This window comes from Neodiprion fabricii, chromosome 6 (assembly GCF_021155785.1).
Source record: "Neodiprion fabricii isolate iyNeoFabr1 chromosome 6, iyNeoFabr1.1, whole genome shotgun sequence".
Lineage (NCBI taxonomy): Eukaryota > Metazoa > Arthropoda > Insecta > Hymenoptera > Diprionidae > Neodiprion > Neodiprion fabricii.
The window spans coordinates 639102-655859 of NC_060244.1; the positions used below are offsets into that span (position 1 = coordinate 639102).

The 16758-nt window shown below is 46.5% G+C and overlaps 1 protein-coding gene across 3 annotated transcripts in view; it reads right to left on the reverse strand.

Annotated features, from left to right (window-relative positions):
- Nucleotides 1–16758, reverse strand: part of LOC124184365 (protein O-mannosyl-transferase TMTC1-like) — a 144232-nt gene that overhangs the window by 72353 nt on the left and 55121 nt on the right. For all 3 annotated transcript variants that reach the window (XM_046573979.1, XM_046573980.1, XM_046573978.1), the window contains one exon: nt 15555–15732. In XM_046573979.1, the coding sequence (XP_046429935.1) occupies nt 15555–15732 (178 nt within the window). The remainder of the gene's footprint in view (nt 1–15554; nt 15733–16758) is intronic.

A 16758-nucleotide genomic window follows, 5' to 3' on the forward strand; every position in this document is an offset into this window, starting at 1 on the left:
AAATCCTGAGCTGATACACTAACGTGACCACGGGGATTTTGCCTCACCGGCCTCGCGCTATCATAGCCATAGCCTGCAGAGCGTATAGATGGATCGACGGTTCATTTCGACCGAAGCGAGAGAGAGAGAGAGAGAGAGAGAGAGAGAGAGAGAGAGAGAGAGAGAGAAATCCCCGCGCAATTACCTATGTGTGAATTTACCGCCCAGCCTGCGCCAGAGGGAATGACCAGCTGGTTCCTGGAATCGGGAAACAGGCCTTGTGAAGACACGCGAAATTATATGTACGCGACACCGCTACAGCCACTTCGCTAAAGAGGGTAAATAATACCCGAGGGTGAAACGCAACCTCCGACCTTCAGTCTCAAGGTTCTCCGGCTCTGTCTTCTCGGCCTACTCATCTCCCGCCGCGCACGAGGCTAGGCTAAGAAACTTCTCTCCGCAAGGTTTTACTGCCCTTTGTCCGGGGCGACCGCGGTCTTAGCCCCGTAACCCTGCCATGCCTCCCGGGTACCCAGCCATGGCTATAAACTAGGCGCGATGGCGACTTTAGAGTCGGGTGACGGTTTAGGCCCTACTTCTGAAACCACCCCGAAGTCTCGCTGCGCCTGTCACTCGAGATGTGTCTATCGGTTGAAAAATTAGCACAGCTTAAAACCGGTTGAAATCGAGGACCGTGAAGCTCTGGTTGAGTCTGGCTGTGCCGAAGTGCAGAGAGGTTGAATCGGAATGGTGGTCATTGTCCGAAAGTCGGTGAGCCTTTACTATCTTAGAGATGGTTGAACGCAAAGAACAGAAAATCTGTGTCGGGGAGAAAATATAAGGTGTCTGTAACGAGGGGAAGCTCTCGTCTTGAAGGGGATTTTCTATCGTAAAGACGAAAGCTAGGGCACATTTAGCGGGGTGGCGCGCCCCAATGCTGGCAGTGAATCCTTCTCGTAAACGAAATTTAGCCACAATATCCCCCTCAGTTGTAAAAGCAGAATAATAAAAAGCAAGAAGAAAAAAGAACCGAGGGGGAGGAAGGAAGGAGGAAGAAGAAGAAGAAGAAGAAGAAGAAGAAGAAGAAGAAGAAAAAGAAGACGAAAGTAATAAGCCGTCGTCAAAATGGAAATTACCTCGAAATAGGTAAGGTGCCGAGGTGAAACCGTACAGCCACATCCCACCTCATCACTGCGGAACGGTGCCGCGGTGGATCTCGATTTGCGGAAAAATGACGTGTAAAAAATGCGACAAAATCTGCCTCAAGTTTCATTTCCTCCCCTAGAATTCGCGGGCGGAATAAATCTGTTTTGGTTAAATCTCACCCCCCCCCCCCCCTCGAAGCGGTTTCTTCCTGTACGTATGCGGCGGGTGTGTGGGGGGGTGGTAATATATACTAGGGCAATAAAAATGCGGGATATAGACGAACGAATTGGATTACGAAATGCCCAAAGCGATCGGGAAATCCCCGCACGATGCTTTATCGGGATCTGCTCCCGGGGTGGACGGCTACTCGAACGAGGACGAGTGCACCGCGTCACTGAGGAAAGAGGACGATTTTCTTGAGCGGGGACGGGTCGTCCGGTCCCTGCGGGGAAACAAGCCGGATACTTCTCCGGAGCAATATCCGTTAATGAAACGTCCAACTAGAGGTAATGGACAGCGCGACGACCACTCTGGTCAGCTATCAAACGCCTTTCTCCATTTGTTCGGGATTGACTCTCGGATACTCGGCCTGCACTTCGAGCGTGTCGCGACTCAAGAATAGCGCGCTATCAAAGGCGTTTATATCGCCCGATCAAACTGATTATTTGCCCAATTGAGCTTCACGGCGCTATTCTCATACGCTACACGGTTGTGCCGAATTGCCCGTTGTGTCGTACACCGTGTCTGGGGAAATTTTTTCACCGTTCAAATTTAAAACTCGCCCGAAATCATCGCCTGGAATTGATGCCAAAATTTAGCCACTATACTTCAGAACTCCCTTGGAAGGAAAAGTCTTATAGCTCGCTGAACCGGTGAATTGAAATTGCTCGGTATACTTGAGGGTAGAAAAATGTTACGAGGAATATGAAAACCGGCCAGTTTGAGAGGGGTTCGAAACCACCAGGGGTTTCCTAAACTCCCCGCACCCGGTGGATCTTGGTCGGATGAACTTACCGGGACAACCCAAGGAAGGGGTAATTCTCGAGGGTTGGGCTCGGATTCTTCGAGACTTTAGAAGAACTTGAGAAAAGGGTTCCCGCAGCTTTTTATTGCCAGCAGGTGTTCGTCCGAAATCTTTACAGTCCAGGGCTGATTCATCGTGCCAGCGCGAATCATAAAATTGCTGAAAACGCAATTGGATACGGAAAAGTAACTTTCGCGCACGGCGCCGTGACTGGGGAAAACAATCGAGGTGTCGTCCTCGTTATAAGAATTGCTCGTCAGACCGAAAGAGGCGTAAGCACCTGGTTCGGCCGAGTTAACCGCGGTTATGTGCTGCAGAAGCGGAGTGGCGTAAACCGCGTCGACTATGGCGTCTGATTACGACGCGGCCTGGCCGGCAGGCTGGAGGCTGTCTGAGTGCCGGCTGAGTCGGGGTGGTCGGGCTGCGCTGGGGGTGGAAGTGGCAGTGTAAGTGGAAGTGGAGATGGTTATCTGGAGTAAGGGCTCGCGGTGCGAAGCCTGCGGGGCTGGAACCGAAGGCCTCGGCGTTCTAACAACTCAAACATTTACATACTGCTCCGCCCGTGATAGCAAGTGAGTTATGTTGACTAATGCGCTGCTTCCTCGCCACGGTTGCCGGGCGTCGGTGTTGCGCCGACCAACCCTGCGCGCCCTGCATGCGGGACCCTTTTAGCGCCTGGACGCGCGTTACCGGAAACGACCTCCATCCCCATCCGGCCTTGCGAAGAGTTAAGCTGGATTCAAGCTTACGAGTAGCATGTAGCATAAGCGTCACGATGAAATATGTATGTACAATTTACGTGTACCTAGCACCCTTGATTACCGCCCCCTCTATCCGTGGCGCACGCTCTCGTCACGCGGAAAAATCTCCGGAAATATAGGTTTACCGTTGAACTCGGAATTTACATTTCATACACCGTGTGGTTGAGGCGAGGCGATATAATCACCCTCCGACTTGGTCGCTGACTACTGAATTATAGATCGCAACGCTCGAACATGAGGGAAACTTCAGCGAATTCGGAGTCGAAGTCACTTTTTCGATCTGCCGTCAAAAGTCCCGAGTCTCTCTACTCGAGATCTTCCATTGAAATTAACAAACAGATACAGATAAAGCCCCTGAATCTTACGTGCCTATTAGGCGATGCCTTCCGTTTTGATACCCTGGGGTATTTCAGGGGCAATGGAACGTGGCGGGTGGGAACATGAGAGTGGCACATTAGGTATACGGTTGGATCGTTAGCGAGATAGGCTACTGTACATTGTCGGGAAGCGAGGAGGCATTACCATATATGCTTACTTGGGTATGCATATTTATGGTACAACACGGATGGAATATTCGTAGACGATTAGGCTCCATCCAGGCCCGCCTAGATCGTCGGAGATGAAAGCAATCTGCCGTCGCTAAACCGATTGGCTCCGAGCGATCGATGTAACCTAAACTCTGAAGCCCTACCCGCGCAGTTCCGGGGTTCCGTGCTCCACGGCAGCTAGGCTGTAATGCGCGTAAGAATTCGCGATGCCGCTGGATTGCTGATCGGGTATGATGAAAAGTGCAGGAGGCAATCAACCGAAGTACCTCTAACCTCGTAGGTGTATGAATAATGGGAGAGGAGATCTTTTCACGAGAAAGATTCGACCGGCGAATCGGTTAGAGGAAACTTTTCCCGGGTGCAGGCAAAAGCTCTCGTAAAAGCTCGTCGTCGGTCGGAGCCTAGAGTCGGTAGCTAGTTAGATGCGAACGGGGTGAAAGAGGTGAAAAGGGTGGGAAGTCGTCTCGAAAGGCTTGCAGGGGTATGAATGGATTCGTTACAAGCCGCGCTTGTCACCGAGCGTAAATTCCCTCCCCCGCCCCACTCTTTTTTCCTCTCTCTCTCTCTCTCTCTCTCTCTCTCTCTCTCTCTCTCTCTCTCTCTCTCTCTCTCTCTCTCTCTCTTTCTCTCTTTCTCTTGGTTCCTCTTCCCGGGTCTTCGCTCACCTCGAGCGGCAGTCGACACTCAAGCGTGGCCTTTCATTCTGCCGTAAATTCGAGATTGTCGGGTGTGACACAATGCGCCCGGCGATCCTTTACTGCGGAAACAACGCTCCTCGAGGCTCCGAGGATCCTCGCGCCGCGAACGCTCCGCGTTCCGCCCGTAGGGGCGGATATGAATCGCGTTATCAAAGTCATCGACTAATGCGCACTACGGGGTGGTTGGGGGGATTCGACGCGGCCAGGAATCCCGCGAAGAATCTGCCCGTATACTTGCAGCCGCTCCCGGAATCGAACCTCGTCCGGGATTTGAGAGTGAAAGCCAAGCTGCATGAGGTTGCCGGATTATCCCACTCGCGTGTCTCAGTTCGGAGTGTGAAAAGCCGCGATCTCGCAGAAATTGCGTTTAATTGTAAGCTCCGCTCAGCGCTTTACATATCCTACGTTTATTTCATGCCTCTCTTCGACTCTTCACTCGTGAAATACGGGATCTCGTAATTCGTTCGGTGCAAGTTTACGATTTTTTTCACGTCTTTTCATAAGCATGTTTCCCACGATCCTTGCGAACGATAAAATCACACGTTATTCCGATTTCTTGTCGACCGCAATCACTTTTCATTTCCCTTCAAGCTTCCCCCCACAGAATATCGGTTTGCTAAGTTTAGTCCAATGCATGCCCGAACAATAAAAATAAACGCGCGCCTCGTTCACGTTTTGAAATGCATCCCTGAATCGAGTGCGCAGAGTTATCTTCCCCTCAATTCCGAATCGCTGTCAAATATGGGTGGAATCGCGGGTGAATACACTGCGTATGTACAGATATACGGTATATATACACGTACACATGTGTACGTGTATACGTATAGGATATTGCGAATTTATTTGCACGCAGCTGCAGTTATCGGACGGATGTATGTGAAACTTTTTGCCTTTGCAATTTTTAGTCACAGTTTTGTTTTCTTATTTGAACGAAAAAAATCCCTATTTCTCTTTTGGGTCTTGTTTTTTTTCTCTTCTCCAATTCCCTACCGTTTTCAAACTCTTCGATAATCGATGCTGCATATTTAATCCTTGGAATAATTCAAACGAGTGCAACTGAACTGTGTAGCTGCAGGATTGGCCGACCGGAGTGACGCGCAATCGGAATAATTCCAACTGATCGTGAGCTTAATGGGGATTTGAAAATTGAAAACGCGTTTTGATGTTATACCTCACCGTATTGATGAGCACGCGTACTTTTTTGTGCATATACACGTACGATCATTACGTCCCAAGAGGATCACCAACTCCTCGCCGAAAACCACCATATTCCCGTACAAATTTTTCACGTCCGCCTGGCAGATCGTTATGATAAACATAGTATGACTTTAGCAATTTATATTCCCAGTATATCTAGCCTCGCTGCACAGGGCGAACGAGCGAACGTACGAATGGGCTTCGTGGCTTGCGAAACAATTAACTTTTCCATCATTTGTAATCCCGTTGCGTTACGGCTTTTCACGAGTGTGTATATATTTATATATGTATGTATATATTAATATATACCTTTCAAAATGACATTTCAACGTTTTTTCCTCCGTATATAAACTGTCGCAGATTGTGCAGCCATGCATTGTTCTATAACAACGGCTGACTAGTATTAACACTACCCCAAATGAAAAAAAGAAATGTGTATTACATGCACGAGGGAAAGATAAAAAAAAAAAAACTCCCAGACGACTGTGTATGATGGATCGATCTCGACGCGTCGTACACCTATAATGCATCGCACAATGCTTTACAGACCACAGGCAGGGTGGGCAAATTGATCGACCATAAAATGTATTTTCAATTAATATCAGAGCGTAGATACATTTCTCTATGTACACGTACAAACGACTCATCAATTTGCTTTACTTTTTTATGATTACCCTCGTATACATATATTCTCTGAGGTAGCGATACATTTGCCAGAGTATAGTTATAATATATCTACCCACACTTGGTCTGTAATTCAATTTTTAAATTACCATTAATTTAATTGTGTTTTTTTCTTTTTTATTGTCTTGATCCTCTTTTTTTCAAATTCTCTTTGTGTCACGCTCACATTTTACATCGTTTATCGTGTGCTCGCTCGCTCATGATAAATGGACTCGAAATATGATTGATATCGGGAGTGGATATACATTATAAAGAATATAAAAGTCCGGCTACTGAATAAAAAATTTCCTGCCCGCCTACCGAAAACGAAGAGCGCCGCAGTGCGAGCTACATGTTTTCCGAGAGAGTAAAAAGCTGCTCGCACTCTTTACGCGAAGAAGCAATAATTTTTGTCTATTATACCATTGAATAAATTTTACAAAGGCGAACGGGAACTTTGTAGACTAATAGATCCGCCCCACCCTCGTTGCCTATCCGTGGCAGGCTCTGCTTTACACGCGTCTACAGAGCTGGACGAGTATCCGTTGAACCCCTTCCTCGGTTCCTGGATGATCGGCTAAAAGTTTAAAGCATCGCGTCTCAGCGCTTCTGCAGCAGGGCTGAAGGAGTGGCACTGGCTTTAATCAACTTTTGAAAAGGATAACGAACTTTTCAACGGGGCCGTGGCTAGCGACCCTTTTGTGGTGTGTAATAACGCCCTGGTGCGATGAGGCCGATGGAGTGCTCCGCCACCCTACTCCACACTTCTGTACGCCTGGAGAGAGTCGGAGGCGAGATGCTGGTGCGAATGAGCCGGTAATTACAAGTGGCAAAAAGAAGGAGAATTCCCACTGGACTTGGGAGAGAAGTGAACGAGCTATCGCGCAAGTGCTTCCTAGATATGAAACCTCTGAAGTACCTGGAGTTGCTTTGGCCATGCTTCGCCTACGATTCACCTTCCACGTTCACGGGAATAGAGTTTCTTTCCTCCAACTTCGCGATCTGCGTCGCTTTCGCCGGTGATTTTCATACGTACTATACACGCATGTTTGTATACGCGTTGAAAGGAAGCTGTGCTCCGCGATTCATTGCGTCATTCCTTTGCGTTTATTACAGTTTTTCAAACTGTGTATTCAATTATATGTTCGAAGGCCCCGATGATTTTTCAGCGTGAATACAAGAGAAAGGTAAAATTACAATACCGAACCTGCGAACAAGACTTTAATTAACTCCTGACAGGCAAACATTCAAACCGTATACACCTGTCGTGGCAATGAGTGTAAAAATTACCCAGTGGAAATTAATTTCAAATATCTCAGCTTCTAATAAAGCTAGCGATATTTTTGTTTAAATTAAAGTTCAAACAATTCCGCATACAATGGTTGAGTTATGAAAGTAATTAAGTTGAACTGAACAAGAAACAAAAAGTGAAGGTTGAAGGAGTTCAATCCTTACAGTCTGCTCCAAGACTACAAGATTTGGGAGGGGGGGTTTTATAATTATGGAAGAAAAAGATGTCCTCACATTTTCGTTGCTCGTCGAATCCATAAATCTGACAAATACCGAAAGTGCGACTATATCCGACGATAAACGAATCAACGAAAAAGCATCGGCGGATACTCGAGTCACCAGCCTCTCTTCAATAAGTCGCGACTCGGCAAGGGAGGTATAATTTATTCTCGAAGCGACGTAGGCTGGCGTATTTCAATCGAAGTTTCCCGATATCGAAAACAGCCGAAGCAGCGGTTTTCCGTATTGAAAACAATCTATAATCTCGGGCATGAATGTGCGCGCACATGCGGCGAGTTAAAGTTGGCCCGTAGCTAGCGTAGTGAGCTGCAGCGGACTTCTTTCGCGGGCGAACGCCCAGGACGCCGGGGACGCCGAGAACTTTCAGCGCTCAGTTCATAAATCAGAAATAAATCACTTTAAATTCGCACTGTTAACTCCGGGAGTCTGCGGCAGTAGCATCAGCGGCAGCGGACCGACTTCGAAGCTCTTTTTCACTCTCTCTCTCTCTCTCTCTCTCCTCACTTCCACCCCCGGGAAGAGCGGAACTAGTATTTAATTATAATAAAAGTCGTAAAAAACAGCGGAGCCCGAGGCTCGTTAACCTGTTACCAAGCCGAGATCCGCGACTCCCTCCGACGAAACCGCGACCCCTTAACAATATAAGAAAGGCGAGTTAATCTTGACCCGGCGAGAGCTGAGCCGGTGGCATCGAAAAGCTGCAAGGGAAAAAACCGACTTGTGGACATCGTAAAAAGTTTTATTTTCTACCCGAGATTTATTCCGAAGACGTTCCACGGTTTGATTTTTACCACCCAACGTGGCTTGAACCTGCAGCAGCTCGTCGCGTAAACGTGACTTTATGCTACACGGTATTTAATTTTATTACAACGTCGATCGGGCTGCAAGCCCCTGTTCGTTCGATATCTTGACCTTTCTGTTTCACTCCTGTGCAAGGTTGTGTCGAAGATAAGATACACGTGCATTAATTAGATCGGATAGGAACTTTCATCGATTCCGCGAGTCACAGTGATGTGTGTATGGGTCTAGTCTTCTCTTCTTTTGTGTTTTCTCTTCCTTTTCGTAAAGCTAGCTATATCCAACCGCAGCGAGGAAACCACGCGCTATTCATTTTCGAAATCCGGCGCTTCGCCACCCTCCGGGAATATTTTTTTTCAGTCAGGATTGACGAGGCCACGTGGAGGGCAATCGCAGCTCTCGGAAACTGAAATTTCATCAACGGTACACCCTCTGCAGTTGGCTCGTAAACATCACCGAGGGGTGAAAAACGAATGGCTGAGGGATACCTGTGCGACGGAAATGTGTATACATGTATGTATATTTATATAGGCTACCGATCGCGATCGAGATTGAAGAGTAAATATGAAGGAAGAATTTTTATACGAGTATCGTGCTAGATGCGGTTTTAAAAACTTATGAGGCGACGAAAATTTTCCTCTCAAAAAATACCAACAACTTTGACGCGGAAATTGAAAAAATATATGCATGTTATATGTTTACAGGTTTTGAGAATTCGTGGTTAAACGAACATCTCCACGGAGTTTTATCCGCTTTATTTCTCTCTCGTAGGAAAGATTATTTGACGAGGGGAAGAAATAGCCGCTCTGAGATGGCCGGTGTTTTTTAAAGGTAGCCTTCGCGCGATTAAAGCGTACGACGACGGTACGAAGGGTGTAATGAATAAAGTAGGAGCATCGTGTGAACCTGGAAACTTTTTCTACCCACTCCGAAAATAATTGCCTTTAACGGCAAAGGGCCGGGAGCGAAAATCGTGGGTTGAACAAGTGAGTGTCATCAGTCCGCAAAATAGCGGTTAGCGTGTTTTTAGCCGGCGTTTAATCTCGCAGGATCGATTTTTCCTGGGTCGAAACCCGCGCGACCTCCGTTCGGAGTTTCGGCGTTGCGGCGCGCGGCGTCTGCGCGCAATTCAAAACACATTTTAAATCGTGAATTTTCTAGCGCGGTGATTTTTCGTTTCAGTTCACCCAGGAATGCCGCTCGCACGTGTGTCGGGCTTGGTGAAATTCTAACACAAATTCCCCTCGGTAAAACCCCGATTGCCACCCTCGACAACATTTCAGTAATACACGAAAACGTGAAACGTCAAACCGCGGGGGCCATTTCTCCGTTGGACCAGCGTAAGACTCGGGCCATTGACTACGTCACGTAAAATCCAGCGGAAAAAAACGTATTCTGTTTCAGCTTCAAATATTTTCCGTCGTCTGCGGGACCCGAAACGTTAAATTTGTTGTTTCTCTTCTTACGTTTTTCCCCCATCTATTTATCCCTTTTTTCTCCGTCATATGTTTTCTTAACCATCCACTTTGTTTGTGGGAGAAAAAGAATGCCTATATTTTCCGTTTTTTCTTAGCTTCAATGTGGTTTTAGTTCCAATTTTGGAAATTCGCAGACATTCAACGATTTTTTAAATGACACGCAAGGTACAGCATTTTTAATGCTCGAACAAGAGAGCGCAGGAAAGAAAAGAAATGTCACAAGCAAAAGAGAATAGCGGACAGAGATGTGCGGGTGAAAAAAAAATCATTTTTCACCGAAAATTTCAATGAAATGTAAAAGCGCTTTCCTTTGTTCGAGAAAAAAACAAAAAACAATAACGCCGATGGACGCGTGACATCGAATTGTGAAGCTGTTTAGGATCAACGAACAGATGATGCTTCGTACAAATGGTACTATAGCATTCTGTGGACGTGCCGGAATTTCACACAATTCAAAACATATCCCCTGCAGAGTGTGACCCATATCGTACCCCTCGGATGTATCAGCGCATGATTCATTCGTTTCGATGTATCAAAACCGGATCCTGGATTAAAACTAGTTGGACATGAGAACCACGTGCGTGAAATATGATGCGGAAATTGCGTCGTGACGCGTTTTTCACTGATCCATTCGGTCCCTTCTTTCAGTGTTGCTTTTTTTGTTTTTCCCCGACCCCCCTTCAATTTCGCCAAGGGTATCCAAATCGGAGTATACAGGGTGAAGTTCCTTCCCCAATTCAACTTATCAGGGAGTGCGAATCATCTTCGCGATACTCGCCTTGGTTTTCCGCTTCAATTTCCGACGAAGCACATATCATAATCCCAGCAAGTCTTCCGTCGGCGTCACGCTGCGTCGTAGGCATCATCTCGACGCACGGGCATTTCGTCAGGATTCAAGTACGTGTAAACCATCACCCTGCTCCGCCTCTGCTCGTAAACCCACTTTCCAAAGCCCCGAGCCAGGCGTCCCGCTGGGGCTCAACGAATCTGCCACAAAACTCATTACATTTTCCGATTGATTAGCCTTTTTCACGCGCCGCTATACCGACCTCCCCAGGCATTGCCGATACACACCGCGTCAGCTACGCAACCTGAAAAGTATCTGATCACAGGCTGATCCTCCTTGAATGATGGAAATTACCAGCTGCGTCTTTTATACCTACCCCAGAATCCATTTCGAACCTCTTTGCGACGGAGGTGTCGGAAATTCGATATTTCATTTGTTTCCGAAAGGTACAAATTCTTAACTTGGTTGCCTTACAAAGTAGGTTTTGATTCCTAACATGAACATTAGGAGATTCATTTTGACCTAAAAGATGTTTTCCAAATTCACCCATATTTAGAAGCATCACTAACGATATCCACGACGTTAAAGCTTCAAACGACTTCAAAATTTGGACGTAAGCTTTACTTCACACGTTGAACAAGCATCTAAATCTTGGCTGAACACACCGAAAAATAAATCAGTTGAAAATCAGGGCGCTTATTTTGCCTCTAACCTCAACCCGTGAAACGATTTTAAAACAGCGCGCACCGGGAGCCTCGTAGCAGGACAGAGCCGGTATATCGAGCCGAAGAATAGATGACTGGGTGGGATAGTGAGGGAGGAATAGAGCCTTATACTCGACGTAGGAAGAGAGCGGAGGCGTTGTTATCGAATAACTCAAGTGTTTACACGCCAATATTGCACTGGAACGCCTCCACCCTTGAAGCCCCGTATTCCGAGATACACCAGGCGCCGAACAATATGCTTCTTCCCCTCAAAGGGCCTGCTTTACAAAGTTCCGACTCCGTCGCTGCAGCTGCCGCCGCCCTCGAGAGGAATGAGAAATGGAAAATTGAAAAGAACCGAGATAATTCGCGTCGCTCTGCGGAAACGGTTGCAAGAGTATTTCCACCGACGATTAATTAAATTGTAAACGGCGTCTTCTCACTTCTTATAATTTTCAAAAATTTTCATCTGCATGAAACGAAACGTGAATGGAAAGAGAAAAAAAACGAATTATTTTCCTACAGTCGCCGCTTGGGCGGGGTGAGTTTCATAGACTTTGCGGTTACCCCGAAAGAAATCAGAATTCTTTTCGCCCCGCCCGAGGCCGTCTAACCGAACTGGGCGTTCCGCTGCGGTAAGCGAAGCGAAAGCAAAACAGAAGCGAACTCCGTTTCGTCAGGGGGAGAGAGAAAGGGGGGAAGCTCCAGGACGAGCTGGGAATTTTTTCCCCTTCAAAGGTATAAGGTACGTTCCGGCTACCATCAATCAGAAATTATTCCACGTCCTGAATCCGTGGACCTCTGCGCAAGGTTAAATCGAGGAATCGCGTATAATCTCGGAAATCAAAAGGTTCCATATAATCCACCTTGACATATATGTGTAAGCAGCAGCTACCGCAACTTCCCTCTTGGTTAAACTTCACCCTCTGACTAGAAGTTACTATGTATAACACTTTTGACGACCCATAAAAGTAGCTCCGGAAGAACCTGAATTTTTTTTTTTTTCTTCGTTTTCATCATGATCGATCCCCCCCCCACGGGTTGTCAGAAAAGTATTTCTCGTTATGCCGCAACGTTGACCTGCAGTCAGTCAGTTCAATATTTCATTCTATTGTTACCAGAAGGGAGAAGAAAAAAATGTCGTGTATCTGTCGAGGGAAATCTCGAAGCAAATTGCGACCCTAAGGAATTTCTAATTTCCGCAGAAATATCTCGCTGGCATGTTGCGCCGCCTTGTCCCCTTCTCCATAAACTACATTCTCTGAGCATTGGTTGTGCACGGTGATGCAAGTGGGATAGGCAAGGCACCTCCTCGAATTGGCACGCGATCACTGCACAGTAGGAAATACTCAAGAATTCCGTTCACAGTCCACTACCACAGCGCTATTCACGCCTTCGAAAGCCAGACGCCAAAGACCACGCGCCATCTACGCGGCACGTATACATCCCATCGCCAACGTTCCATGAAACATCGAGCATCGAGCATTCCAGCTATGTGATAACGTTGCTACCGCTTTACTCTCCCCATTCAAACTTGAAAATCTCTTTCAACATTATTCCCCTGCACACGGTTTTTGTTCCCTTTCGGCGAGGAGAACGCGTGTTCAACGGACCCTGTGAATAAATATCGGATCCAGACTGGACCAGGAAAAATGGCTCGATGAATACAGAGTTTTTCATAACACTCGATTGATTGAGTAGAAAGAATTGAATTTGTTGAAAAAATTTTTGTACTCTGCCTGTATAAAATTCAAATTCACTAATTCGAAACCAACACGGGATTGAAATTTATTTTACTAATGGCGAGAGGGGACGCTGATTTCCATTTCAATTCCAAATTCTTGTTCCGGGAATAACCGATCTGAATATGTTCAAAAATTCTCTTCGCGATTATCTCCGCAACAGTGCTCGCCGCAATGTATATATGTTCTGACGGCCAGGTAGTCATGATAGATAAAAGAAGTTTGAGCTTTCAGTTTATCATCATATTATCTGTACTTCGTAAGCTCGCGAACCTGTTCTATTTATTCAGTAACGCCTAGTCCGGTACAATGTGATTTTGGTCACAGAACAGACCGTATTCGGAAAATCTGGGAATCGCTCGATTGCAACACACCGAATATGCCGCGATACGGGACAAATTTCAACATAATACCAGCCCGCAGGTCTGCGTACACGCTCGAATGGTGCTCTGTGGCCGATTTATCCTCGCCTATGCTCGCACGCTCGGAAGGGGCGGGCTGGAATCGGGTGTCGCGGGTACGGAGAAACCGCGTATCTGTTATTTCAGAGAGTCGAGAGGACCGCGTGTGCCCGATTATGCGGGATTAAATCGCTCGCAGGTACCTGACACGGGGCACGAGGCGCGGCGCTTGACGTCGAAACCGCGACAAGCGGCCTTCCACCTCCCGACTAGGGCTGAACCTAGGCGATACCAGCATTCGCCGGCACCGCCCGGATCTACGACTTACTTTCAAATACCCTCGCACAATGTGGGAAGGAGGCCGTGATTGAGCTTGCGGCACGGTTGCGGCCGTGTGGGAAACCCGCCGATATCCTTACACTACGGGTACATCTGCCGTCGAGGTTTTCACCCCACTTCCCGCCACGCGGTGCAAATCCATCCTGCGGGTTCGACCCGCTCGCGTTTCCACCACTCACTCGGCCAATTATGGTTTGACTAGTTTAACGGAACGTCAAAGCCGTCCCGCGAACAGATTCACTCTGATAAGGGTGCGACTCCGATTCTTGTTGAATTGCCCTCGTGAGGTACTGAAACCCAAGGGCTATTCACTCGTTCATATCGAAAACCAATTTTTATTACGTTTACACAAAATCGTAGCGAGAACCCATAACACCGTTTGAAATTACTTAGAAATTCGTTTAAGCCCGCCTGAAACCGCTTCGAATTGCTTGAAACCACTTTGAAATCGATTTAAACCCCCTTCAAATTAGTACGAAACTGTTTGCAGTCAGTTTTCAAACGCTCCAAATCCGTTAAAATCAGTTCCGGTTGAATATCAATCGAAACTCATAACTCGAAAGTTAGTTTGAAACCGTTTGTAATCATCTCGTAAGCGCCCGAAATCGCTTCGAAATATCTCGAAACTTTTTGAAATGAGTCTCGAACACTTTGTAATTATTTTTGAACTCTTTCAAATCGTTCTTAATCGCGTGTCACTTAATCTGTAAGGGAAGAGCCCCTTCGCTGTAATACTGGTTTTTGTGACAAAAAGAACGAATTCTTTGTTAGTTAAATCCGTGAAAGCGACTGCCAAGCGAAACAAAGTTGAATGCTTTTATCTAGTGTCATTTTAGAGACGGAAACACGGGTTGTTTCGAATGCTCGTGCGAATATACACGCGCAAGAGGATGTCATTTTGTGTAGTAAAATATGAGACAGGAATTATACATATATTTCGAGTTGGAGTAGTAATACGATACTGTATAATCGGCTTTGGAGGATAATAGAGATGAAACTTGTATTTTTGTGAAACTACCTACCACTTTATGCGTAAATCTCATCAAATTCTCTTTTCTTTTTGAGTGGTTATATTTTTCGGAAAGATATTATTTCTTTTCTCTCGATCTTACCGGGGGCCAGTCTTGATACCACTCTGTTTTAAAACCGCTTTAAAGTACGCAATAATATTTTGGTTACGTGCGTAAAATTTCGAGGCGAGCGAAAGCGGAGTGACATAAAACAATTACGTTTTTCTTTTTTTGTTATGCATTCAGAAAATTGTCTATTCTTGTTATTTTCTTTTGAATTAGATTTTTTTTTCTTTTTCCCATTCTCTTTTCTTTCTTTTTTAAAATTGAATTCCAAAGCTCGCCGCATTTCCACGGATTTGAAATAAACCGCTCTACTCGTAAGACGAGATCTTCATACGAGAAAAGAGGATGACATCCGGATTACTTCGAAATCACGTATACACGTACACTACTCGTATATTTGAATTTTCCCCTTTGAATATTTTGACGACATGTTTGCACGTCTGGGTTGTACTTTGGGAAATAAAAAAAACGCCCTACAAGGAACGATGAACACGAATACAAAGTGCTGGAGGCAGAGTGAAGGATCCGGTGAAAAATTTCTGATTGCTGATCTTTGTGGGGTTTTCACGTGACATGATCCGTACCCTGCTTTTCTGCCACTTCTTCTCATATTGATATATTCACCTCCTACTGCTTCTACGCTACCCAGCAAAATTAATTCAATTTCATTAAAAAACACTTACCGCTTCCGTGTGGATCGGGTGAGCTGCGAAAAGGAGGCCAGTCAAAGCTGCAAATCCGGGTCGAAGCGAGGCAACGGCGAGACTAACTTTTGTGACGAGGACGCAGGCAGCCGCGTGTAGAGCTACATTCGTCGCGTGAAACCACATCGGCGTGAGACCAGCGGTAAGGTAGTTCAATCTGAAAAAACAGATGTAAAAATAGCGGATAAAAATCGCTCTTCAATTTGCTGGGAAAGAGAAACTGGTCAATCGAGCCGGAATGAAACCAATCGTTGCAACCGTAGGTTGAGTTGACTCGCGACCACTGATCGCCTGACGGCCATCGGATCGAAAAAATGCACTTTCATTCTGACCGATTGCGATCGATGCTCGAAGTGCGCGAATCCAGACAAGAATTTCACCCGAAGGAAAAAGAAGAAGAAAAAAAAAAACGCGTATGTATACGTGTGCAATACGCACCCTGAACTGACTATAAAACACGTATACAATGCGAATATACATTCATGAGATGAAAATGAGCCAGCGAAGAATACTAAGTAAGAATTATGAGAATAGAAATTGTAGCTGCGCGCAAACAAAATCGACGGAAAGAAGCGCCGAGGGATGAAAGTCGAGATAAGGTATTCCGGCGAGTGGTCAGCAACTGTTTGACCATTCGAGGAACGTCGAAGCCGCTTTTCCTCCGTACCGTGAATCTGTGCAGTCGGAGACTGAATTTCCCTTTGTTAATCCGAAGGAGCGTGCGGTCCGTTGTGGTATTTCCGGTCACCTACGTCTGCGGTTTTCGATGTTTCATATCGGTGGAAGTCCAGCTCGGAGACGATGCCGAACTGCGTCGATTTTCTACGGAGAAAGGAGTCTCGAATCTCAAGCACCGCTGACACCACGGAATCGCGATTTCGGATGATAACGGCAAAAGCTCTCCCTCGGGATCCCGGACCAACTGGACTTTTGGGCACCGTTCCAGGTGCCAACGATCACGCCGAGCCACCGCCGGGACTTCCGGAATCTCGTAACTCACTTAGCCACCGGCTATAACACCCCGATATAACCCCGTTACTCTGAATCATTGGAAGCACGTTCTCCGCCACAAACTGGCCTCGGAGACGCGGAATGATACCCGATGCGCAGTGGGAAGTTTGTGGGAGAATGTTTTGCAGCTATGTGAGCTTTTGTAAATCAACCATCTTCCGACTCTAGACAA